Raw genomic sequence first — 14,690 nt, forward strand, 5'->3', positions numbered from 1 at the left:
AATATTAATTCCCCTTGTAGAGATCAAAGAGATCAGACCCAGCAGAAAAAGCTAATGTTGTGACTCATCCATTTGCAGGTAAATTGTACCCATTTTTAGACTCATTATTGTTTTTATTCCTATTTTTCATATACATTAAAAAAAGGATGATGTTGGTTAAAATTCAGAGTAAAGAAAAACATGTTGAATTCATTGTAAACGTTAAAAATCCACTATACGATCTCTTGTTAAAAGTATCTTGTTAAAATGCAAAGATTTATAAATGTATTGTGATATTCTAAAATGTATTTTCTGTAAAGTGAAAAGACAGCTCTTTGATATGCTTTGTTGTCAGTTTTACCAGAGTACTACAAAGAGATCAAAGAGATCAGACCCAGCAGAAAAAGCTAATGTTGTGACTCATCCATTTGCAGAAACTGTAATAATAAAAACCTCATCATCCAGTCCAGCGTGAATGTGGATCTTTGGTGGGACACGTACAACGCGGTTACACATGTATGATTTTGTATAATAATAAGAGAACCTTGAAATCACATCTTAGGCTAACAGGGAGCCAATGCAGCTTAGCCAAAATTGGGGTGATGTGGTTGGACTTTTTTGTCCTAGTTAAAAGCCTCGCTGCGGCATTTTGTACCAGCTGAAGACTCTTGAGTCTGGTCATCGGAAGACCGGATAGTAGTGCATTACAGTAATCGAGACGGGAGGTAACAAACGCGTGAATTATAATCTCCGCATCTGACTGAGACAGTATAGGACGAATTTTAGCAATGTTACGAAGATGGAAGAAAGCGGTTCTAGTAATTTTCTTCACATGTGTTTTAAAGGACAGATCGGGGTCAAATGTGACACCTAAATTTTTAAGTGAGTCACTCCGTGTGATGTGACATTTGTCAATGTTCACAGCAGTTTTAGAGAATAAGTCGCGGCATTTAGATGGACCAATAACTAACATTTCGGTCTTTTCAGAGTTAAGACGCAAGAAATTGAGTGACATCCACTCTTTTGTCTCAGTAAGGCAAGCCTCCAAATTTGCACAGTTTAGTGTGGCAGATTCCTCCATCGGGAGGTATAGTTGAGTGTCATCTGCGTAACAATGGAAACTGATATTATACTTGCGAATAATATCACCTAATGGAAGCATGTAAATGCTGAAAAGAAGGGGGCCAAGCACTGAACCCTGCGGAACACCACAGGTAACACTAAAGGGCTCAGATGTCATTTCGCCATATTTAGCACAGTGCGTCCTATTTGAGAGGTAGGATCTGAACCATAAGAGGACGGTTCCTGAGAGACCAATCAATTTTTCCAACCGTTCTAGTAAGATATTATGGTCCACTGTGTCAAAAGCAGCACTAAGGTCCAGCAGCAGCAAAAGTGATGAAGCGCCAGAGTCCATTGCCCGTAGGAGATCATTGGTTACCTTAATCAGAGCTGTCTCAGTAGAGTGGTTAGCCCTGAATCCTGATTGCATTGATTCAAAAAGATTGTTCTCGGATATTAAATCATTCAGCTGCTGTGCCACTACTTTTTCAAGTACTTTAGAAAGAAACAGTAGGTTTGACACAGGTCTATCATTACATAAGCTTACTGATTCAAGGTTGGGTCGTTTCAGTGCGGGTTTAATAACAGCGGACTTAAAAGCCGCTGGAACTACACCTGAGGAGAGTGATATGTTTATAATATTTAGAATTGAAGGTGCAAGGACACCAAAAAGACCTTTAATAAGTGAACCTGGAAGCGGGTCGAACTGGCAAGTCGTCGGTTTGGCCGTATTCACCATCTGTTTAAGATTTTTGAGTGACAGTTCACTAAAACGGGACAAATTCCCTAGACAGCCACCATGTCATGCATCTATAGATTTCAGCGCTTTAGTATGTGTTGTATTAATACTGTCTTTAGCAATTTCTTCCTGTATGCATTGAATCTTCTTAGTAAAGAAGACCATTAAGTCATGGGCTGAATGGGTGGAACTGTCTGGGATAGTCTGTTGCCTTGTAAGCGATGCTACAGTGTCGAAAATGACTTTGGGGTTGTTCTTTTGTGACGCAATCACCTTCGAAAGGTAGGCTGATTTTGCAGAGGCAAGGGCCGCTTTATACTTCAACAGACTGTCACACCAGGTTTGGTGGAAAATCTCAAGCTTGCTAGCGTGCCATTTTCTTTCAGATTTCCTGCATTATTGTTTAAGGGATCTAGTTTCATCATTAAACCAAGGCGTGCGTCTTTTAGGTCGTGATTTAAGCCGTATGGGCGCTACTGAATCCAGGACACTAGCCAGTGTAGCATTAAACTCATTCATGAGTGAGTCGATAGAGCCTTTGTATGAAGGAAAAGACGCAACTGCTCCTGGAAGACGATCGGAGAGCTCAGAAAGTGTGCCAGTGCTTATATTGCGTCCACTAAACCCTTCAGCTTTTTAGCACTACATTTAGCTAGTACCTCGAATGTAACTAAATAATGATCCGAGATAACTGTAGCACACGGTAACACCGTCATGTTTGAGGTTGAAACTCCTCGAGTCAGAACCAAATCTAGCGTGTTTCCATCTTTATGAGTTGGCAAATCAACAAGTTGGTTAACACCAAATGTATCAATTAGAGACCGAAACGCAACAGTGAGTGAATTGAGTGGAGAGTTCATATGAATGTTAAAGTCCCCCATAATTATAATTTTGTCTTCATAGGTTACTAGTTTAGACAAAAGTTCAGCAAATTCGTCCAAGAAAGCTGTGTATGGCCCTGGTGCGCGATAAATAGTTACTACATAAATTGACAATAGAGAGAACCGCATTACAAGAGCCTCGAACGCCTTGTAATTATTAGAGGTACGAGGAGTAAATTTGAGCGTTTTTTCAGAAATTAGCGCGACACCGCCACCCTTCTTCAACGTGCATGCCACGTGGCTACTCACGTAGTCTTGAGGAGAAGCGTGATTTAGCGGTAAAAACTCGTCCGGGCGTAACCAAGTTTCACAGAGACCGATACAGTTAAGTTTATAATCGCGAATAATATTATCAACAAGTAAAGCTTTAGGAGCGAGCGATCTAACATTCAAAAGACCAAATTTTAGCTTTGCTGAATCATTTAACTTAGCTGTAGTCTTTGTCGAGATCGTCACAAGATGTCGCCGTTAGGGTGCGTTGGGCTTCAGGCGTCGGTTGATCCGCAAGATCGATGAAGAAATAATGGTTGGATTGGACACATCTTCATGTCCTTCTTGCTCCTTCGACTTCACACGCTTAACTGCACGACAGCCCCGCTTCTGCTTTCTGTCTTTGCGCCGTCTTCGTCTTTTCTTAGGTATAGTGGGTAGCCACGGAGAACCCGAGTCCCTTTGAAGCTCTTTCGGGATATCATGGGTGGTATAAAAAGTGCCCGAAAAGTCGAAATTAAGACGCCCACCCAATTGAATGTGTTCTTCCCGACTATAAATCTCATTGGCCACGCATGTGTCCAAAAACGAAAGCAGGAGAACAATAGTAAATAGTAGGATAGCCGCATAGCAACTAGCCGCAACGTAAACACGCGCCACCATATTGGAACCGGACAAAAGCAAGACAAACACATACACAAAAACAAAGAAAAGAAAAGAAAAAGGGAAAAAAAAAATTACTAGAACCGCTTTCTTCCATCTTCGTAACATTGCTAAAATCCGTTCTATACTGTCTCAGTCTGATGCGGAAATTATAATTGCATTTGTTACCTCCCGTCTCGATTACTGTAATGCACTACTCTCTGGTCTCCCGAAGTCTAGAATCAAGTCTCTTCAGCTGGTACAAAATGCCGCAGCGAGGCTTTTAACTAGGACAAAAAAGTACGATCACATAACACCGATTTTGGCTAACCTGCATTGGCTCCCAGTTAGCCATAGATGTGATTTCAAGGTTCTCTTAGTATTATACAAAATCATACATGGACTTGCTCCCTCTTATCTTTCAGATCTGATTTGCCCCTATGTCCCGGTCCGAAGCCTACGATCTGAGAGTGCCGGTCTTCTGGTGATCCCAAGAGCAAAGAAGTGTTCTGCTGGTTCGAGAGCGTTCTACATCCGGGCACCGGTGCTGTGGAATGCTCTTCCCCCTGAGATCCGATCTGCAACCTCAGTGGAAATGTTTAAATCTAAACTTAAAACTCACTTCTACTCCATAGCATATGAATAACCTACTCTTCTCGTCGGCTGAAAAATAGTCTGTGTAATATAGTGTAATAATCTGTGAAGCCCTTTGAGACTCTTCGTGATTTAGGGCTATACAAATAAAAATGACTTGACTTGACTTGAAAAGAAAAAGGGAAAAATAGCAAAAAACACTAATAATTTGCCCATGGCCAACCCAAATGCCCAGACACCCAAGCAAGTTAAGCGCCTCGGCACCCAAGTTGGTCATACTTTCATCCCTCCAGATGAAATGGGACACAAGAAAGAGACCATGTCACTCGGGTCAGGGTGACACAACACACTCTTCTGTTCAACAGCAGGGACGTGCCCATCCCTTAGAACACGTCCAAACATCCCACCATCCTTTCACAACACCTCTCCATTCCTTCCTATCACCAACAAGAGCTCTAGCTTCCATTACATTTAGACCTCTTTCCTGCAGTGGACTCATAACACCATCCATCCACGTCAGTCGCGGCTTTCCTCTTGGTCTCCTTCCATTTACTTCTGCTCTGTAGACCCTCTTCAACATTCGCTCCTCATCCACCCCCTCCATGTGTCCAAACCAACCGAATGCTCTCTTATCCACACGCTTGCTCAGTTCCACTACTACTCCAGTTCAGTCTCACAAAATGTCATTTCTCATTCTATCTAATCTTGTCACTCCTAACATACACCTTAAACACCTAATTCCCAAAAACATTTAATTTCCTTCTCAAATCTGCATTCAGGCTCCATGTCTCTGCGCCATTACAACACAATCGACACAATCACACTCTCATACAGTCCTCTCTTGATATCCATACTTATACTCTGGTTACTCATTACTCTCCTCAGAGCAGCCAAAACCTTGCTTCCTTGATTCACTACGTGCAATACCTCGCACACCATTCCACCAACTGCAGCCAAATTACATCACAGTACCTAAAGCTTTCAACTTCTTCCAACGCCTGTCCATTAGACTTTATTTCGATCACCATGCCTACTCCATCACGTTAACACTACATAACCTTACTCTTCCCAATATTCACACATAACTTACGCCTATCACACACTCTTCCAAACTCCATTACCAACCTTCTCAATGTTTCCTCAGAATCAGCCACAAGCACTGTTTCATCTGCAAACAACAACTGACCCATTCAAATAAATACTGTACAAAAAATACAAGATCGTTTGTTGGTTGGTTGGTTGGTTGGTTGGTTGGTTGGTTGGTTGGTCTGTCGGTTGGTTGGTAAGTGGTTTGGTTGGTTGTTTGGTGGGTGGGTTTGTTGGTCTGTTAGTGGAGTTGGTTAATTTGTCGACCAGTTGAAAAGTTATTGGTTGGTCAGCAGATTGAGTTGTCAGTTGGTCGAGTTGTTGGCTTGCTAAGCGACCATAAGTGCATCTGAGGAGGCAACCATCAATCACTAGCCATCCGCACCCAGGGGCTGGACCTAACAGTCCCTGGACGCGTCAGGTACACCCAGTAAATTCTGTCACTTGGAAAAGAATTGTCTTTACTGTCATTGATCACGCATTAGACGTCTCATTCAAGGATTAACATGTAATAACAGACTTGAGAGAGAAAAATAAAAGAACATTAGAATAAATAAACGACTCCAAAAGCACTAACCAGTAAATTAGCCCTAGTTGTAAGTGCATCAGATAATATTGCAATGACATTAGCATAGGGGTCTCAAACTCACGGCCTGGTAGTCAACTGCAGCTCTTTATGATGATAGTTTGAGGCTCCCGCCTTAATATAAAAGTTGAATGGACATATAGATATTGCTGTTTAGAATACAAGCTACAGAGACTCAAAGTGACAATGAAATACCTTTTTTAGTGAGGCTCATGTTATGTGTAATAGATAAAAAAATCTCGAACTATGAGTATTTAATAAAACTGCACATTTATATGATATTTCATGTTTTTGGCTAATTGTTCAAATATTTTTTCTTTAATCGATTAAATTATTGCTGATTGATTGCTTTTTGCATACTAAGTCTTTATGTGTTTTTTTTTTTTAAGTCTTATTTTGTATCGGGACTTTTTTAAAAAAGGATATTTGAAAACAGTGGAATGTGTTTATCCAGATTTTTTGTGGAAAACCTGATTTGCCCAACCTCACCAGGACTTAAGCTCTGGCGGTACCCAAGTAAATTGAGTTTGAAATCCATCTATTTTCAAAAAAAGATAGGAGAAATAAAATATGAATACAGTATACAAAGAAAGATAAAAAATAGTAAGAAATAAGTACAAATGAAACATGGTTTACCACGAGTTTAGAGATGGATCTCCAGGATAAACAAGAAAAAATGATGAGTTAATTATATTTCATTATTATATTATATATTATTTATACATAGATTTGAAAAAAATAAATAAATATGTTTGATAAAATTTTCTCTAAGATAGATTGGCAAATATTTTCAAAGTGGTGCTATCCCTTCATTCAGTGCTGAATATTGTCTCCTTCGTAAAGACTTTGTGAGTCCGCAATACAAATCTGTATTTTTTGTACTATGTTCGCTATAGTTCCCAAGTCTTGCAGTAATGCTAAAAGGGGGAAAAACATAATAGCATGATGGTAAACGTATAGGATTATTGTCAATCTAGTATGCACTTACTGCAAAGTTAAATATGACATACATTACTGTATTTCTTTGCCATGATTCCCAAGACTTTTTTGATGCTAAAGGTAGAAGCAAATATGATAACCATGGAAAGGCTGGCTCATGTTGTAATCTAGTCATGTCAAATGATTTTAATTTGTACAGTCCTTAATCAAAACAAGTCTCAAAAGAATAACCAGGCTACAATGGATGTTGCAATAGTCCAATGAAAAATAGTGCAATGACACAAGCAGCGACATATTTCCAAAATAAGACTGAAGAAAAAAATGTGAATACACAGAGTAAGATATGAGAACAGAAAGAAACGAAAAAAAAGCTGGCGAGATACATATATATAGCAAGAAATGAAAAACTAACTGGAGAAATGTGAGCCACTGCACCCCAGATCGGCGCCATCTTGAATAAACAGATTTTTTTTTTTCACATTTAATTATTTCTCGTCATGCATGTTGCAACCACGTTTTTTCCTTAATACCACAGTCCTCTGGACCGAAGCTAACAAGAGATTTGATTGAGGCTTTTGCAAAACATCCTTAATACTTGAATCTAATTTGTTTAAACCACAATGGATTACAGTGGTTATATCACTGTGTTATATAATTTTATTTTTTTGCTTTATTTGGATAGAGATTTAAAAACCAGCAAGTGGATCAACAAGCGGTCAATGTGCTTATCAAGAAATACAACTTTTTTTTAGAACTCCAAAAACATGTTTATGAACTTAATAAATATGATGTATTAAACTGTTGGGTGTTGTGAAATTTAATGAGTTCTTTTGGGTCACAAAAATAAAGTAATTTTAATTTATGACAAAGTTAATTGTGTATATAATCAATCTAGGAGCAGAACCTCGTTTTGGTAACTTTGTCCCCCAACACATAGACCTGAAAATACATCCATTATCGACCAACACAAATGTGTTATATTTTTGAAGGGCGGAATGAAACTCAATAAGAGAGCACTTAGAATTTACATACAAATCAGAACTTACAGGGAAAAAAATCAAATTATGCAATAAATTAATCGACAAGCGGAACCTCGTTTGAGTAACGATGTTCTTCTGCACGGAAACCGGACATTAACTGTTCACGGACATAAACAAACTCGCTGACGTGTGACTGAATCTTAAAGATGGCTGATGTCAAAGTAGAATCTGTTGCAGATACTTCCCCTTCTGCTGCATTGTTGCAGAATCCAAATGCAGCATCCCAGCCTAACAACCCTTTGTCCAGGAAGCTCAACAAAATACTGGAAATGCGGCTTGACAACGACAAGGTAACGGAGATAAGCTACAGGTCGATGGCTAAGCTAGTTAGCAATTGCATATTCGCTAAATTGGGCAGTTTTAACGGCTTTTGAATGGCGTGTTTTACACAATTAATTTAATCATTGCCATTTTTTTGTTTGTTTGTGAATTCGTTTATTCTTATAGGTGACCGTGGAATTGTACCGAATTCATTACGTAAATCACATTTGGACCAACTTTAATGTGTTCTCTAAAATAGGTTCTTAAAAGTTCATGATTAACGAGCAAAATATTTTTTCTCTTTGTGTTTGCATGGCGTTTGTAGTCTTTTGTTTTCAATATTTCTATATGTGGTTATCGCCAGCTAAATTGCATTCAAACCATTGCTTTAAAATTAATAATAAAAAATGATCATTCTTTAAAATTATCAAGCCACGCAATGTCACGTTAAGGCAGTGTTTTTCAACCCTTTTTGAAAACTGTCCGTCGAAAATGAATTTATTTCAAATATTTCATGGTAAATGGTCTGCATTTATATAGCGGTTTTCAAGTCAATGAAGACCTCCCAAAGTGCTTTACAATGTGCTTCACACCTATCCATTCACACACACACTCACACACCAATAGCGGCCATGCAAGGCGCCGACCTGCTTATTGGGGGCATTAGGGATTCAGTGTCTTGCCCAAGGACTGTACTACCTCATAAGTAGGTAATTAGTGTATAAAAAGATGAAAATAATACTTGAAATAGAAAATAATGATTTGCTTTATTTATGTTTTTATTTTTTACCGTGCAGTGTTAAACCGCTTTGTTGAACAAATTAAGTTGTTAAATGTACTGTGCTACCTCATGGCTCAGGAGGTAGAGCGATCGTTTTAGGATTAAGGGATCTCAGTTCGAATCCCGGCTCCTCCGTGTTACATGTCAAAGTGTCCTTGGGTAAGACACTGAACCCCAATACCCCCAATAAGCAGGTTAGCGCCTTACATGGCTGCACAGATCACGGCCGGTATTGGGAAATGTGAAGCACAATGTAAAGCGCTTTAGGAAGTCATTGACTTGAAAAGCGCTATATAAATGCAGATCATTTCATTTCATTTGGAAAGATAAAATTGGGCAAATTCCGGCGGCACACTAGACAAGGTTTCACGGCACACTGGTTGAAAAACACTGCGTTAAGGTACATTGTGTTATATTTGACCACTGGATGGCAATGTATTTATTCTTGAACAAAAAACAGTAACAAATGAGCACAGCGTACCTGCAAGATGCAAAACCAAAATGGCAGTATGGATTCTGCTATATCAAAGATACACAAATTCTTCGACCTATGAGTATTCATAAAAATTATCATTGGTATGATAGTAATTGTATTTATTCAAATCGATGTGTTTTTTTTTTTCTTTGTTTTGCACCACTAAGCGGCATTAAATAATACACACTTTTTAAGTTGAACATGGAAAATAAACACATAGAGGTAAAGTATTTGTACCCTTTCCCCAACAAAATAAAAACATGCAAAACAAATTTTAAAAAATTAAATAAGCTTATATCTAATTTATCTGCCCAGTCGAACTTTAGTGCTTAACTTTGTTGTTTCTGTGTCAACTTCAAACAACTAATATTTCGAAAAAATATTTACCAGTAGTACCTCCATAGCATATAACTTTACCCTAATGCCCCCAATAAGCAGGTAGGCGCCTTGCATGGCTGACTCCCTATTGGTGTATGAGTGTGTGTGTGAATGGGTAAGTGTAAAGCACATTGTAAAGCGCTTTGGGAGGTCTTCATTGACTTGATTTGCGCTATATAAATGCAGACCATTTACCATTTACAACATGTCGTAGGTGCACATTAGCAACAACAATTCGTCATAAATTAGAAAAAAAATATGGAACATTTTGTTATAAATTTAATGCTATCCATAGGCAAGATTGTTTTTATTTTCTTTAACAGTGCCCTGTGTTTGATTTGGGTCATGATGTCTCTGAGGAAGCCTTTAGTATTTTTTTAAAGAACCTCGAGCGTCTGCCAGAGGACAGCAAGGCTAATCTGTAGTGGCCAGTGTGAGATGACACCTTGATCATGTTGTCGGTATTGCGAGCTGGCAATGTCCTCCAGACTGGGCAGAGCAGCCAGAGATTTTCTGGGCTGTGTTGAAGACTTTCTATAATGATGTATGCTCCATTGTGGAAGGGCACTGGTTACTTCTGTTCCAGATGTTTTTTCCTATGCCTTTGAAGGAAATTGAGCTGCTGTTGTGCAATTCCAGGAGATGCTGGAGGCTCTGACAGCCCTGTCAGCCTTTTTCACAGAGAATAGCCTGCGTACAAGGAGGAACCTGCGTGGTGACATCGAGCGCAGGAGCCTGGCAATCAATGAAGATTTTGCACGGATATTCAAAGAAGTCAAAGAGGTCATACAAGTCGCTAAAAAAGGAACGTAGGAGGCTAAAGTTTCATTGTCTTTTTGATACTGTATTTCCACAGGAGCTTGAAAGTGTCAATGAGGACGTTGAAGCCATGAGCGCTTGCTGTGCAGAGATGACCAGCAGGTTAAAGGTAAAGTCAGATTTATCGTTCAGGCATGCACCTTTGTACATTTCTAACTCTTGTGTGCATGCTCAACAGGCCGCGAAGGAGCAAACTCAGGACTTGATTGTGAAAACCAACAAGCTTCAAGGAGAAAGGTACGTTCACATGTCGATCCATTTTTTACAGCTTTTGTTAGGGCAGTGCTTCTGTCATACCCCCCCCTCAGAAGATGAAATTCTTTCGTGCCCACCGAAGAAGTCTGTCTCCTCATTCTGGTTAATTTTTACATGGGGTCACTTGGGCATCTGCTCCACTTCGTATTCACACTTCATACTCAATGCTGATACTGTGTGCTATATGGATGGCGTGGAAGTTAAATGTAGACAAAACACTGCAAATAAAAGTGCCACTGCTTCCTAGTGTAGTGAAAGTGAAAGTTAAAAAAAAGTTCAGAGGTCGAACATTCAAGCTTACTTGCAACCATGCAAGCTTTTAAACTCGTTCCTGCTAATGCTAGTATTGAGCTTTCACACAAATTAATTACTCCATATCTCGTGTAAAACAGCTAGTCATTAGCTTAAATTTTTTAAAACTTTCTTACAAATGTTTGTCTGCAACCGCTTTGGATCATTTCAATCAAACTGTAAAATTTTTAGTTTTCTACCCTTCCACGATTTCTTAAATTTTGAAATTGTCTACTTTTAATCAGATACACTAATTAAAATTATATAAAGCTGATATTTCAATGCTAGCTTTTAGCTTTAACACAAAATAAGTACCTATATCTTGTAAAAAAGCTACTACTTTTCTCAAATTTCCGCAATTTGATTACCGCACAATAAATATAAAACGAGAGGCATGTAAGTATAAAAAAAACAAAGAATAAAGGATATAACCTAAACATTCATTTCTTGAATAACTTATCCAATAGTGTCTCTTCTTGTGGGCTTTTGACATTCTGTCAGAAACGCACCAGGCAGACTTAATGAATGATAGCCTGACTAATCAACACTTAATCCATGTGATTCCTTTCCACCAATTTAAAACTTCGTAGAATTTTGCTAAAATGCCTTTAGAATAGAAGAATATAATTTACTTTTATTGTCATTCTTTGTAACAATGCACACAGAACGAAATGTCGATACACCTGACCCGTACAGTTAAACTGTAGCGAGCCGATGCAGCCGCAGCCAAACAGGGCGCAGCCATTTTAGTCATTAGGTGACCAAACCCCCCAATTCCAACCCTTAATGCTGAGCGCCAAGCAGGGAGGCAATGAGTACCAATGTTGTAAGTCTTAGGTATGATTCGGCCGAGGCTTGAACCAGCGACCTCCCAGTCTCAGAGCGGGCGCCCTACCATCTATGCTACCGAACCCCTTTCCCTTCTCATCTGTGAAATTTGAACATTTGTAAGTAGTTACCACTGAACACTAATGTTAGCATTCCCATTTTTAAACCTAGCTGCGTCCACCGCAGAATAGCCTGCTAGCCACTTATGCTAGCTACCATGTCAGTGAACTAATGCACTACAGCTGGTAGAGTGATGAAGAAATCAATTGCAGAACTGTGCGTGTAATGAGTGCAAGTCATGAATAAATCATTGACCCAATGGATCATCCCTTTTAGTTGCATTTTTTTGCATTTTTAAAGCGGTCACTGCTCCTTCATCTCATGGGTCGTTGTTAATACACAACAAAATAATCTTCTTTACCTACTGACTAGTTCACAATGGCAAACAAACAGACGTGTCTTTGACTTTAGAAACTACTGCATCCACATTTATTCCATGTAAGTAGCTACCCTCCCATGCTGGAGCTCGGCCTGATTAGCATGCGCGGAAGTGACCTCCGTGCTCGGCGACCTTGATGTAAGCTAGCGTTTGTTGCTTTTTGCCAACAAGAGGCAGCCGTGACAGCAGTCGCTGATGTTCCACCATTACCTAGCCAACAGCGAGTCCCCAAACGCAGCCTGAACTAAACGGAAAGGACGGACATGTCCGTCAAAGACGCTTCGTGAGAGTAAAGGCTCTTTGGAGGACGTGGCACTTAACTCATTTACTATCAGCCTACCGTATTTCCCACACTGTAAGAGGCTCCTAAGAAGGCGCACCTCCCAAAAATAATCATCTGTCATATATTAAAACAGTTAAAACAATAAAATAAAGAAATAGTATATATATAGTAGTAATGTTTGATTTACGTGTATGATTAAATAATGTTTAAATTGAATATGCATTTAAAGCAGTGGTGTCAAACATATTTTAACTGTGGGCCACATCAGTTTAGTGGCTGTCCTCAAAGGGCCTGATGTATTTTATAAAAGTAATAAAATGTAATTTAATGGTATGTAAAATAAATGTAGCTACTCCTTCATGTAAAATAACTCTGAATTCAATAATTATTCAAGTCACAAACATTACAGTTGCATTGAAAAAATGTCACTACATACATCGTCTTGATTGTCTGTTGGCTACAGCCATGCAACTTAGTGTTTCAACTTCATGTGCCTTCTTTGTATTTCTTGAAAATTACAAGGTTCATTACCATGTTTTTAATCTTTTTGCCTTTCCCTTTAGCATAACTGCAAGCCTTGGGATGCATAACAAATAAATGAACTACAAAAAATTAATATTGTATGGCACCAACGAGAAGTATTTGTTCTTTCTTCCTAATTCAAGATAATTGCAATCTTATTCTTTACAGGTGTTATCTATAGCACCAGTGCAAGTTTTGGGACCCAGAACGAATAAATACATCTTTAGGAAGCACACAATTTTTATGAACTAAATAAAAATAAATGAAGGTATCGTGGGAGGTAGTTTAGCTAATAGCATATTAGCATTTTCGGGACGCTGTGATGAAACCAATAGTAGACCAGCTTCTCACATTACACCAACCAATAGCAGACGGACATTTAAGAGACATAATTCGTCATAGAAGTTTATAAGCTTTTGGGCATGCTTCATACTTTGTTGTTGATATCCTTTAAAAGAGGCCAAAACCTCTTTCCACATCGTATATTGTCTATTTTCTTTGAATAAAAACATTGTTTCTGTTGGAATTAACTAGGAATCATTTGAATAAAAAAAAAAAAATACTCACAAATTATTTTGACATCCCATGTACTCTCTTGTGACATTTCTACTCTCTTGTGACATTTCTACTCTCGTGTCGTAGCGGGCGGCTCAACCTTGTCGCAAGTGATTTTTGTCTCTCCATGTAACCGCCACCATCCTTTCTCAATTTTCTCCCGCATAATCGCCGGCTTTGCCGCATAATCTTTCAATCTGAGCCGGCCCGGGAGAGCACGGCCCATTCTGCAGATGGCAGCGATGTATGTTTACCAACCAGGGGGACGTCCTCGTCCCCCTTCCCCCTCGGGTAGCTCACTATCTTATCAGCTTGTGGCGATGTGTCATTTGTCAGCTCTAATGAAACGGAAAGGAGCGACACAATGTAACAGCAGAGGGGCTGTTGGAAGAGTTAGGATAGGGGTGGGCAACTATTTGGAGTGGTGAGTCACATTTGGTTAAAAAAATTTGGCCAAGGGGCCCATCCTGGAGACCTATTCCATTTTTTAAATTTCTGAATGAATATACATGCAGAAATCTAGATGTTATATTGCTTTTTGTTTGTTTTTAAATAGATCAGTTTCATCAACTTGGTTTTGAAACACTCACATTAAAGCAAAATAACATAATAAGTCCCTGTCTTAGCACTTCATTTAATATTTAGCTTTGTAGTATTACTGGAGTTGTATTTATGTAGTATTTCTGCTGCTTATTTCTTATTGTAGTTCTGTAGTATTTGCTGTAGTATTACTATAGTTTTTTTAGTATCTTTTTAGTATGTCTACAATATAAGTTGTATTTCTGTAACAGAAGTTTTTTTGTATATCTGTTGTTTTTTGTCAGATATAGTACTAATACTGCAGTTTTATTTTTGTAATAGTATTAACAGTAGTAGTAGTATTTTAGTAGTATTTCTAGAGTAGAATTCTTGTGGCATTTGTAATCGTTTTTAATAGGGGTGTTGTACTATTGCTGTAGTTTTACATTTGTAGTATTCTTGTGGTATTTCCATAGTATTTTTGTAGTATTTTTTACTATTACTATAGTTTTGAACTATTTCCATA

The 14,690-nt window shown here is 38.6% G+C and overlaps 1 protein-coding gene across 1 annotated transcript in view; it reads left to right on the forward strand.

Moving 5' to 3' along the window:
* The first annotated feature begins 7,838 nt into the window (after positions 1-7,838).
* The window catches only part of cog6 (component of oligomeric golgi complex 6), a 57,138-nt gene continuing 50,286 nt past the window's right edge, over positions 7,839-14,690 (forward strand). Inside the window, exons 1-4 of the mRNA XM_088346219.1 lie at positions 7,839-8,048; positions 10,293-10,436; positions 10,510-10,581; positions 10,651-10,709. Of these exons, the coding sequence (XP_088202345.1) occupies positions 7,905-8,048; positions 10,293-10,436; positions 10,510-10,581; positions 10,651-10,709 (419 nt within the window). The 5' untranslated portion in view covers positions 7,839-7,904. The remainder of the gene's footprint in view (positions 8,049-10,292; positions 10,437-10,509; positions 10,582-10,650; positions 10,710-14,690) is intronic.

This window comes from Urocampus carinirostris, chromosome 10, assembly GCF_059441175.1.
Source record: "Urocampus carinirostris isolate Australia breed hairy pipefish chromosome 10, RoL_Ucar_1.0, whole genome shotgun sequence".
In the NCBI taxonomy this organism is placed as follows: Eukaryota; Metazoa; Chordata; class Actinopteri; order Syngnathiformes; family Syngnathidae; genus Urocampus; species Urocampus carinirostris.